We start from the raw sequence: 11,725 nt of genomic DNA on the forward strand, positions 1-11,725 counted from the left end.
ATGCAAACGGGCAACAACGCCAAATTGATGTAGTACTTTTACTTCAATTAAATTATCAATCCACAATTTGGATTAATCAACTCACTAAGAATTCACAAAGACGCTTAATCTAAACTTAAACAGATGTAGGTTCTTTTGTAACAATCTTAACTAACAAACTGATTCAAAGAAAGAAAACAAGAAAATTCAAACAATGCAAACTCAAAGAAACGGAACACAACTAAAAACAAACTTTCAATCAAGATTAAAAAAGTGAACCTTGGGCAAGGTAATTGATTTGGGAGATAGCTAACCAATCCTAGATGTCTAAGCAACATTCAACAACAATCCTATGGCTAAGAACACTTATGTAAATCAATCCATTTCCATGATAGAGATCCTATGCTAATCAAGTGATAATCAAAAATTTCCAAAGGAAATCACAAGGTAAGCATGCATTATAAACAAGTCTAAATACCACTAAGCACCCTAATCATCAATTTTCATTGGCTAGGTATGCAAAGCTCTTGAATAGTTTGGTTCAAGAATTTCATCAAACACCTTCTGGGCATGGAAATCCTAATGTCTAGATTCAAGCTTGATCAAGGCTATCTAGCATTATTAACACTAAACAAGATAGGAAACACATAAATAAAGCCCTAGACATCAAAGATCAATCATCTATCTCCCTAATCTACCAAGCCCAAAGTTCTAAAGGATCTACTCACTCATCATCATGATCACACAAAGGAAAGAGTTTGATCTTTGTGAAATCATAATAAGAGATTATAGATTAAGAGATTTGAAGAAGAAATTGCTATTAAAAACTTTGAAGTACTCAACCTTCAACAAACCAAGAGTAAACAAGTTTAAGAACCCTAAAAAACTGCTAAACAAAAGATAAGATAAAGATAAGATAAAGGATGATCCTCCCCTTAATAGGGTTAATGTATTTATAGGAAAATAAAAGGAAGCTGGGTCAACCCAGTTCAAACCGGGTCAAACCCGGATTAAGGCTAAAACAAGTGTGGACTTTGGCGGCAACCGGGCAGCTTCTGGCCGATGGTGGATGGCCGATTGGGACAGCTGGGCACACTTTGGTTGATGGTGGTGGCCGCTGATGGCTCCTGTTCGTCGCCTAGGTGGGTTCAAGCGGCCAGCCTTGGACCGATTGAGGGTGGCCGATGGCTTCACGCGGGCAAGGTTTGGCCGCATGTGATGGCCTCGTGTGGCTCCTGTTCTTGATGTCGAGGAGTGGCATCGGGCAGGGTTTGGCCGTGTGTGCTGGCCGCGTGTGCCAATCGGCCATGGTTTGACCGATTGCCTAGGCCGCGTGTGGTTCCTGGTCTTGTCACTTCTCCAACTTCACTCCTCTTTGCTTCTTTGAATTTGCACCAAAACAGGTCCAAATGCTCCAAATATTATGAGATTACTCCAAGAACCTGAGAGATAACACACCAGATGCATATGCTCCTAAAAAAACCTAGAATGACAAGATTATGCAACAAAACTATGCAAAAGCAGGTCTTAAAACTCAACAAAAACACAAGATATCAAGAGGGACAAGAGAGAGCTTCAGGTCTTCGTCTGCTCCTCTGTTCGTGTCTCTAGGCTACTCCAATGATTGCACGCACTAAACCCTAGGGCTTAGATGAGTATTTATAGGGTTTTTAAGGCTTAGGGTTTTGTAAGGGTAAAAACGTATTTTTTTCTTGAGTGCAGGACAAGGGGCGGCGAGAGAGGCTTCTGGACCATGGTGGAGGCTTGGACTGTGCCGTGGTGATGGTCGCTGGTCAGGCCTTCAATAAAATCCCATCGGCTGGATGGTTCTCTTCACGTCCGTTTATAACACGTCTTGGTAAATCGGGCATATCTTCCGAATGGCTGAATGGATTGACTTGATTCCACTTTGAGGAGAAAGATGGCTCTTTCAGATTTTCATAGACAGCTAGCACGTCAAAATGTAATTTCTGGAAGTTCTTCAAAAGTTGCCCGTACTATAAAGCTCTGAGTATTTCCTGAAACGTATTTTCCTTGTCTTTTGGTCCTTTTTGCTATAAAACCTGTAAAACCTTCTTGAAACCTAAAATACTTGATAATAGACATTAAAGCCTTCAAATCATTTCAAACTCTTCCTAAATGCATACTAAAACTATAGCTAAAATAGGTAAAATAATGATGTTATCATGCACCATGACTTCTCCTGCTTGATTAAGATTTTGTTCTTGGATGACAACCTCTTCTACTGGCCTAAGACTTTCCCAATTTCTGTAATCGCTCGATTGTTTCGAGAATTACCGGTATGTTATGAATTTTGACCCAGAACTTGTTAACTCGAGGATAATCTTGATAGTGTCGTCTAGTCCACTTATCAACTATAACCAGCTAGTCTTTATAAGTCCTAGGACCTCCTTCATAAACATTATTAAGATGATGAGCTTGCCTGAAGAAGGATTGAACTGTTCCGTCCTCATTGATGCGACTGTTGATTCTTCCATCAAGCTTCCAGATTTTCGGCATCATGAACTTAATTCCATCTGGATTCTGCGAGGGATGGATGCCTTTAACTACAAGACTCAGCGTGTGTTCCTCCTCTTGCTTTCTTTTAGCTTCACTTGAGAGTTGAAGCGGATCTCGATCAGAGCCCACATTAAGGTTTTGGAGACGAAGCTATATATCTTGGTCTGCCATACTAGGAGAAGATTAGATATAGAGATCTAAAACTCGATTCGTGGATGACGGAAGGCTGAATCACCAATCTGTACGAAGCGGTGAAGAAGATTCTCGAAGAAGCAAGAAATCACCTAGAAAGAGAGAAAAAAATTTAGTTTTGCAATTTCCTTTTCTTTTCTTTTTGTTTATTATTATTATTTTATTAACTCAATAATACGAACTTTATTTTAATACATAAAGAAAATGCATTTTGTTCCACAACAGGATAGTGCAAAAAATGATAAGAAAACAAAGAGAAAGAACAAAGGTTTGACAAAGGTTTTACATAAAGAACATGCATTTTGTTCCACATTGTATTTTATAGGGCTGGGAATCCGAACCGAACCGATTTATCCGAACCGAACCGAACCGAAATTTGGACAAATCGGTTCGGTTATTGTCGTGATTGTTATCCGATCGGAAAGGAAAAAAAACAATTTCGGTTTTGTATTCGGTTTGGTTCGGAAAGGGTAAACCGACGGGTAACCAAAAATTAAACCTACCTATATAAACTATGTACACCGGTTTTATTGGTTCTAACCTAATCCTAAAACCTAAAAAACTTTTGCTCTCTACGGCGACTGCGAGTGCGACGAGGAGAAAGATTTGTCCGATTTCTTGTTTGAATCTTCTCCTAGCTCTTAATCTTTAAGGTACGTTCTTCTCTCTGAATCTTCTCCAAGCTCTTCTCTCTTAAGCTTCTCCAAGTTCTTTGATGTATTGTTTGTAATTACTTGGGTCTTTAAAATTGCAAGAATAGTGTAAATAAGGCATCGTTTATGAGATATAAGTTGTTGTCCGTTTATGATTCATACTTCATAGTATTCTTACTTTCCATATTGTCTTTGCTTTGACAAGCTTTATGGCAAAGACAATATGGAAAGTAGTCATCTAAGATCGTCTATTAAGAGTGTGATGAAGGGCTGTATGGAGAGTATGTGGTGAAGCTAAGCGGAAGTGAGCCTGGAAACTCAACCAATGGTGGAACCGTAATTGAACCTGTGGTGACAACCAATGATCTGTTTGATTTGTCAGATGACGATGGTTATGAGAGGATGGATACGTTGTACTCTGAGATGGTTGCTGAAACTTCAAATGAGGAATGTAGCAGTGAGCTTGATATTTACTTATTGGAGAAACCTGTGATAAGAACTCCAGCTGCTTTAGGAATGGACTTATCTTGGTGGAGGCATAACAGTTCAAAATTCCCAATCTTATCCGAGGTAGCTAGAGATGTCCTCGCCATTCAAGTTTCATCTGTTGCTTCTGAATCTGCATTCAGCACAATTTGTCGGATTTTGGACCCTTATCGAAGCTCTATGTCACCACACATGGTTGAAACTTTAGTTTGCACTCAAAAATGGCTGAGGAATACTATTTCTGCTGAGAAATTAGCCAGCTTAGTTCAGATGTTTGAGGAATTGCAGTTTCATGAGTCCTTAGGTAACTCATTTCTCTTTTATTTAAGTTTTTTGTGTTACTCTCTTCAAACCAATCAGTAACTGACGATCATTTACATTCTGCAGCTTCATAGAGTGAGGGACACCCATCCGCACATCCATGATCGAGTGATGAACACAAGTAACTTGATTTACTATGTTACTTTCAGTTTTATTTACAAGGCATATGTATCATTTTTATTGACATAGTTTCTGGTTTTTATTTGCAACAGGAGACAACGAACTGAAGCAAATAATGATCTTAATTCCTAAGGCTTGTCTCTCTTTCTCTCTATATCTTTTGAAAAAACTAATATAACTATTAACTACCTATTTTTGGCATGGAGTAAAGAATGACAATATACCAAATGCATCCTTGTAAGAGGAAAGGATCATTGGTATTTTGTCAATCCTGGTAATCTCTTCTAACTTTTGGCTCCACACATTATTTTTTGAACAATTGTGTATTGTCTCCCAAAGTCTCTTTACTTGAGACGAGACAACTAGGAATCCAATTGTAGGATTGCCTTCTGAACTTGTTGTTTTTTGTAAATTGTCTCCAATAGTCCTATGTATGTGACTAGGATTGACTAATGTTGTTGTTTTTTTATAAGCAAAACTTGTATTCTATGATGCTTAATGTCATGAATCTATATGTTAATGTTGGATCGTTCTGTGTTGTGTGTTTTGAGTCCATGGTATTTAGGCGACATAACCCGAACCCACCGAACCGAAATAACCAAGCATGTAACCGACCCAAACCGAACTTGTTTTCGGTTATATTCGGTAGAGATTTCAATTTCTGAATTAACCGAAAAAACCAAAAAACCGAACCGAATTAACCGAAGTCGCAGGCCTACTATTTTAGTTTCCGATCAATAGGGAGGATACTATGTTGAAAGAGAGGATACCATTCGCTCATTGAAAGGAATCGAATTCTTTAGAATCCAGTCCACTCGCTAAACCCGTATCAGTCTCTAGTGGTCCTTCCATCATAAATTCAAGAAGTGACAGTGGACCACACTATCAGCCCCATGTTAATAATTATTTTGTGTCCCCACTCCCTTGGCATATAATTTTTATGGACGGTTTCCAACATATAAATTTGTTTTTCATTTTTTTTTGGCCCTTTTTGTTGAAGTTTTGTTGGAAAATTTTGTTTGTCCCTCTCTCGCCCTAGAGCCGGGCTTACACACTATATACACCAATTATTTTGCTAACTAGCAACATAAAAAAGCAAACAAAGGGATAACAAAGACACACATTTCAACACCAAAACTTTCTACCATATCAAAAAATGGCCGGAACAGCAAGCCACTGGCGGAGAGAGGCCGTGTTTTTGACGACAATGCTGGCGATAGAAACCACTGGCATTGGATTAAGTACACTGTTTAAAGTAGCAACTGCAAAGGGACTCAACATTTACCCTTTCATCGGCTATTCTTATATTCTTGCTTCGCTTCTCCTTCTTCCTTCTCTATTTTTCACCAACAGGTTTCTTCTAATGACCTTAATCTTTATCTAAGACCATTTATAAACGTTCTTAAAAAAAAATATGTATGCATATTTCTTGTTTCTGCCTTTTTTTTTTACAGGTCAAGAACACTTCCTCCACTAAGTCTCTCAATACTCTGTAAGATTGGACTTCAGGGATTTCTAGGGTAATTTCCAAACATTCCTTCTTCCAGTACGTAATATGAAATTATCATTATTATAGTGTTGCTAATATATGAATTTTGGCTGAAAAAATATACAAAAAAAAAAGATCAATATATGTGATTACAGGATACGTAGGCATCAAATACAGCAACCCAACCTTAGGTTCCGCCATGGGCAATATCAGTCCTGCTCTTACCTTCATCCTCGCCGTTATCTTCAGGTTTGCCCCCTTTTTTTTTTTTTTGTAGATTTCAGATTTATTCTGACCATTTAAGATAAAAAAAAATCTTATAAATAGGACATAAATAAAATTTTATTTACAAATATAGAACATAAACTCTAAAATTCTAAAAATAACACTGTTATTTATCAAATTTATCCTTACACGTTAACAAATTTATCAATTTGTTATTTTCCTTGATTGTCTTCGTCTTTGGTCTAATTTGATCTTATTGTTTCGCTATCATCTCTTTCATGAAACTCCAATATGTTTTTTGAAAATCAAAAGGTTGCAATCCATCAGTTACATCACAAACCATATAACCATATCCATCTCCCGCACCAGGCGATGGATTTGTTTTGCTTGTAAATATCGCCCATGATATATCAATAACGTTCTTCAAAAAACTTGTCTTCTTCCCTTTCACCGGTTTAAGTCTTCTTTGTAAACATAAAATTCCTGGATCCCATATTCGTCGACCGAGGCACCAATTGCGAGGAAGAGTCACTACATGCCTCAATTGATTGGTTGCTAAATTCTCAAACCATTCAAATGGAAACACAACAGCTTCAATCCGAAGATGGCGAGCCCAATTGACATCGTTGAAGGCGTATCCACAATGGACATGAAAGATGCTTGAGCAGAATTGTTGGAGAACAGCCCCACACCAGGATCAGGATTCAAAGTCTCCTTTTCTCGTTTCTTAAGCACAAAATCCAAGTTCTGGACTTGAAAATCATAGTTGATGACTTGACGGTGATGAAGATGAACGATTTCAACCTTGAACCAAAGGAAGCTGCTTGAAGAAATTCTCAGCGGAAAAGCGCCAACACTGTTCCCAGACTATAACCCCCCGAACTGTCTCATGGCCAGACAAACCATGGACCGACCCAGAGACGCCACGATGAAATCAACCGCCCGTGATCCGACTGAGGTTTCAACAACGAATCAGGTCCCTCAGCCAAATCACTAGTGATGCCTTCCCGCTGCAAACGTCCTTTAGGCTTTTCAACTCTTCAAACGTATGCGGCGTTGTGTTGGCCCGTACTAGGCCAAGTACCAAGTCACTTGTCCGAATACCTGAAAATACTTTTTCTAATTACTTAAGTACATTGTTACATTCAAAAGAAAATACCAAGTAAAACAGTTGGATCCATTTCAAAGAAAACATGTTAAAAGTCATAGGTTTGTGCAAAACAGCACGAAAACACCATAGTCGGTTTCTTAGCTGCTCAAGCTCTAAACCCACCTTAATCTTCCTTGCAAGACAAAATAATATCATTAGTAATCTATGATTACTCAGTGAGTTGGCTAACCCTCTAACATGCATTCTCCTCACCCCAACTACCCCGCAACATCGAGTAAACATAAAACACAATGCGTAAGCGTTAAACAAAACAGCAGGCAACACACAAGTAAAGGCTAGAAATAATCAAGCAGGCTTGACTAATCTAGACGCTTATTCCTCCTAGACAACCACGCCACCTCACCTGCATCAACAATGGGTAACGAATGCTAGTAGTGTATCAAGATAACTTAAACAACACTAGACTCTCCACATCCTAGGGCCCTTTCGAGAATCTGTCCCATCCCAACACACCCTCCGCGTTGAAACCACAAAAGAAACCAACCGGTTTTCTACTTGGCCGCATCGTCATGCTGCAGTTCGGGCTAGTAGCTAGCTAAGCACCAAAGTGTCCATGTTGTGAGACCAGTTAGGTTAACTCACTTGGAATTTCACATCACTTTTTGGGAACAGAAGATCGACCACTAGTCCTAGTTATGAACCGAAACATATAATACGCGAACTAGCTAAATGACACAAAGAATTAAGTACTTCTACGCCATTCCAAAAGATTTGAAGCAAGGAAAATCAAGCATTTATTTGCAAGAAAATCAGGCAAGATATTCCACCACAATCTTCAAGAAGCATGATTAAAAATCAAGCAACTTCAGACTGTCGTACATGCATGGAAGTCTTTTCTCTTTTTATGCACAAACAATCAGTGCAATGGTCCTTTAAATATACTATCTTAACAAGCATATTTAACTCAATTCTTCACAATCTTTTAGACATGCATGCAAACCACTCTAACCGGAATTTATGCAAGAAAGATATAGCATTTTAGATCCATCAAGTAAAATTATTTTTCATCAAGTACATTATGCATGCACGTCCATCAACTTATTAAGCTCAAGCAGTAATATTTATAGGTGCATGGTACAAACAAGAAAACATGCAACAAACAAAACACACAAGGATAGGTACAAAAGCTTTTAAGCTCATGCACCCTCCACAATCAACCACAACTCACAGTGATTTTAAAGCATAAACTTTATTGACTTGGCTTCACCACACCGCGGATCTGACAGCACTTCACCCTCTTCCTTAGTCTCTAGCTCCAGCAACTTTCCTCTTCTTCCTTTTCTTGATCGAACAACTCTTGATCTTTACCCAAGGCTTAATCAAAATTTTAAGAGAGTTTGGGAGTTGGTTCCTTTTTCTTCTCAAATCGCAAATGAAGCACAAGGAGTAATATTTATAGGTGCATGGCTTCACTTGCTGCATGGGACACTTGTTATTGCAACTCCAACACTTGGTGTTTGAGTGGCGCATGCAGAGACACATGTTGGCTGGCTAACCAATCACGCGCGCGTGACGCCCACTCGCGCGCGTGTGCCAGAGGCAAACGCCCAGCGACTTTTGGCCTTTCTCCCCTATTATTTTTTTCCGGTCTCTCCTTGTAAAACATGTGGCATCGCGGCTGTTCTTTCCCGACCCCTGTCCGCATGGTGCATTTGGTTCGGCCCTTAGTACATTGCTCAGCCAAAATCCTTCGATCATGTCTTCACGACTCGGTTCTCCAATCAGACCAGTTCCCTTCTTTGATCCTCCCTTATGCCAAAACGTACTTGGTACGTACCGCAGATCACCCTTGATGGTCCTTTGGTACACTGGCCGGTCAGCTGGTACACGACCATTTTATTTCAATCGTCCGTTCTTCGAATTTTCTTACTTCTACCTCGACTGTTTTTCTTTTTAGCACTTTTTAAGACTTCCCATTAACGACTTCCCCTTGACCATCGATCATCTTCTTCGTTGGCCTGATGGTACACGTCTGATCATTGGCCATCAGCCGTTTTGTGGCTTAGCGATCTTTCTCCCTAACTTCCTCGGTCGTTCTGCAGCATTTTTCCTTCTCCATCTTTCGGAGTTCTTTCCCAGTCCTTTCTTCGAAGTTTTTTATTTGGGTCCGTACCACTTGGTGCGAGTCACTACACAGACCCTCGCCGGAATATGGTCGGAAGAAGACTCTCACGAAAGGAGAGAAAGACAAACAAACAATTGAAAACTATCACCAAAAAATTATCCACCCGAATCATTCACCGGTATTAATATCTAAAACTGTGTAGAAAGTAATGAAAGGAAACAAGAGAATGAAAATGATTACAACAACCGACGTCGGAGAAGCCAACTCCGGCCGCAGACGGTGAAGATAGCGAAGAGTTTAATGGGTTGCTATAAAAGTCTCCAGAGAGTAAGAAAGAAAACTAACTTGTGGTTATTTGGAAGTTTTTAGAAAAGGAATCTAAACTGTTTTCATTTTTAATGAAATATTTACATTATTAATAAATAAAAAAAAAAAAAAAAAAAAAAACCAACATTGCCGTCTGCATGAGTATAATAAATGTGTAATAACATCTTTAATAAAATATTTACATTCTCAAATCATTTACTTTGGAATAAAACGTAATCAATAACAATAAATGTCAATTTTTTTGAATAAAGGATGGAAAAAATATCATTTAAAGAAAAGAGCTGTGTAGCAAAAGTGATAGGGACGATCTTGTCAGTGATGGGCGCGCTTGTGGTGATTTTCTACCACGGTCCACGTATTTTTGTTGCATCTTCTCCGCCGTATGTAAACTTCCGTCAGCTTTCTCCACCGTTGTTTTCGTCTTCAAACTCTGATTGGCTCATCGGAGGAGCTGTTTTAACCATACAAGTCATCTTCGTTTCTGTTTGTTACATTCTACAGGTACCACATTTTAATACCTATCTATATATAGTATAAATAATTTCTAAATTTGTGCTGTAATCGAAATCAATAAGAGAGAGGGAACAACTTATAAAAGATGTCGGCTTCATTCTTATCTAGTGTTTGGTTGACAAAATAAAGAAAAATAATAATAAGAAAGAGTTTAGTCGTTAAAGAATGAGGTTTAATCATATAGAGAATTGATATCATTCCACTGATTTTTCTATGTAACTATTTTGGACAGGCACACATAATGAGTGAATATCCAGCAGCATTCACAGTCTCCTTTCTTTACACTATATGTGTTTCAGTCATTACCACAACGATTGGACTAGTAGTCGAAAGGAACAATCCAAGCGTTTGGATCCTTCAATTCGATATTACTTTGATCACAATTGTAGCTGTGGTATGTTATATACATTTTCGATTTTTTTTATAAACAAAAAAAAGAAAAAAAAAAATCAAAATGCTTTCTTTTGCATTTTAACATAGTCTTATTTATAAAATATTTCAGGCAACAATAACTTCGGTATCCTATGTGATTCATTCATGGATAATACGATACAAAGGACCTGTGTACCTTGCCATATTTAAACCTTTGTCTATTCTAATAGCAGTGGTTATGGGCATGATTTTTCTCAACGATTCTCTCTATCTTGGATGGTATATGAATCATTAGTCTTCATACACATTATCTATTAGAAAGAACATCTACTCATCTTTGATTTTTTGTTTCATATTATAGTTTGCTTGGAGGAATTTTGATAACGACAGGCTTTTACGCTGTGATGTGGGGCAAAGCAAACGAAGAGAAGGATCAGTTGTTATCATCTTTAGAAAAAGAGAAAATCCCTCTTCTACTGAACCGCAAGAACGACCAAGTTTAAAACAAGTCATATGTTTGTTGGTATGTAGAAGGATCTACAAGATCCATAAGATAATATGAAGATATTGTAATGTTTATTTTATAGATACATAGCCGGCGAAGGACACATGCGCGGCCGTTGAATATATGTTTGTGAAAAGTTTGTTTGTCCTAATGGTAAAAACAGTGTATAAATGACACAACACTAAGTTTCTTCTCTTTCCATGTTTTTTTTCTTTAGAAAATTTATAATAAACCTAAAAAGAGTTTTCAGCTTAAGGCTATAATTCTCTGGGCCAGCTCTGTATAGATATATAAATATTTAATTCTATCTTAGTTTAGAAAACCATTTTACTATATAAACTTATGTAACTTAAAGCTTATGAGAGTCAATACATAATACTTGCAATTCTAAACAGTCATCAATCTCTACATTGTATCATCAATCTCTACATTGTATCAGAACATGTTTGTTCTCGATTTCTATTATTTTGTTTAAAGAATTGAGCTTTGTTTTATCCCCTATATATTAATTGGGAAGCACTCTCAAGGAAATGCTGATGTGTCGCCGTTGGAGAGATCGAGACACTAATAAATTGTTTCTCTCATTTTTATGGATATTTACATATAATTTTCATTGTATGATTAAGGAATATTCTTTTAAATTTTTTTTTCAAACACACCAAACATTTCAATTATGAAATATATTTAAATCATTTTATAACATATTTAATTATTTAAATATATCATTATTAGATTTAAAATATTTTCAAACCCCGAAGTTATTTACTTATCAAAAAAAATCTGATTA

General features: G+C 37.6%; 1 protein-coding gene across 3 annotated transcripts; it reads left to right on the forward strand.

The window, feature by feature from the left end:
* Nucleotides 1-5,231: 5,231 nt before the first annotated feature.
* Nucleotides 5,232-11,137, forward strand: LOC104783652 (WAT1-related protein At3g28070-like). Of its 3 annotated transcripts, none has more exons than XM_087510036.1 (7): nucleotides 5,232-5,624; nucleotides 5,726-5,791; nucleotides 5,896-6,009; nucleotides 9,800-10,049; nucleotides 10,294-10,455; nucleotides 10,564-10,712; nucleotides 10,795-11,137. In XM_087510036.1, the coding sequence occupies exons 1-7, from the start codon at nucleotides 5,428-5,430 to the stop codon at nucleotides 10,934-10,936; spliced, it is 1,080 nt and encodes a 359-aa protein (XP_087366162.1). In that variant the 5' UTR covers nucleotides 5,232-5,427; the 3' UTR covers nucleotides 10,937-11,137. The 3 variants fall into 3 exon arrangements, with proteins under 3 accessions (XP_087366162.1, XP_087366164.1, XP_087366163.1); XM_087510038.1 differs by having other exon boundaries at nucleotides 5,238-5,624; nucleotides 5,916-6,009; XM_087510037.1 differs by lacking the exon at nucleotides 10,564-10,712 and having other exon boundaries at nucleotides 5,238-5,624.
* The last annotated feature ends 588 nt before the right edge of the window (nucleotides 11,138-11,725 follow it).

This window comes from Camelina sativa, chromosome 4 (assembly GCF_030686135.1).
Source record: "Camelina sativa cultivar CO46 ecotype springtype chromosome 4, ASM3068613v1".
Lineage (NCBI taxonomy): Eukaryota > Viridiplantae > Streptophyta > Magnoliopsida > Brassicales > Brassicaceae > Camelina > Camelina sativa.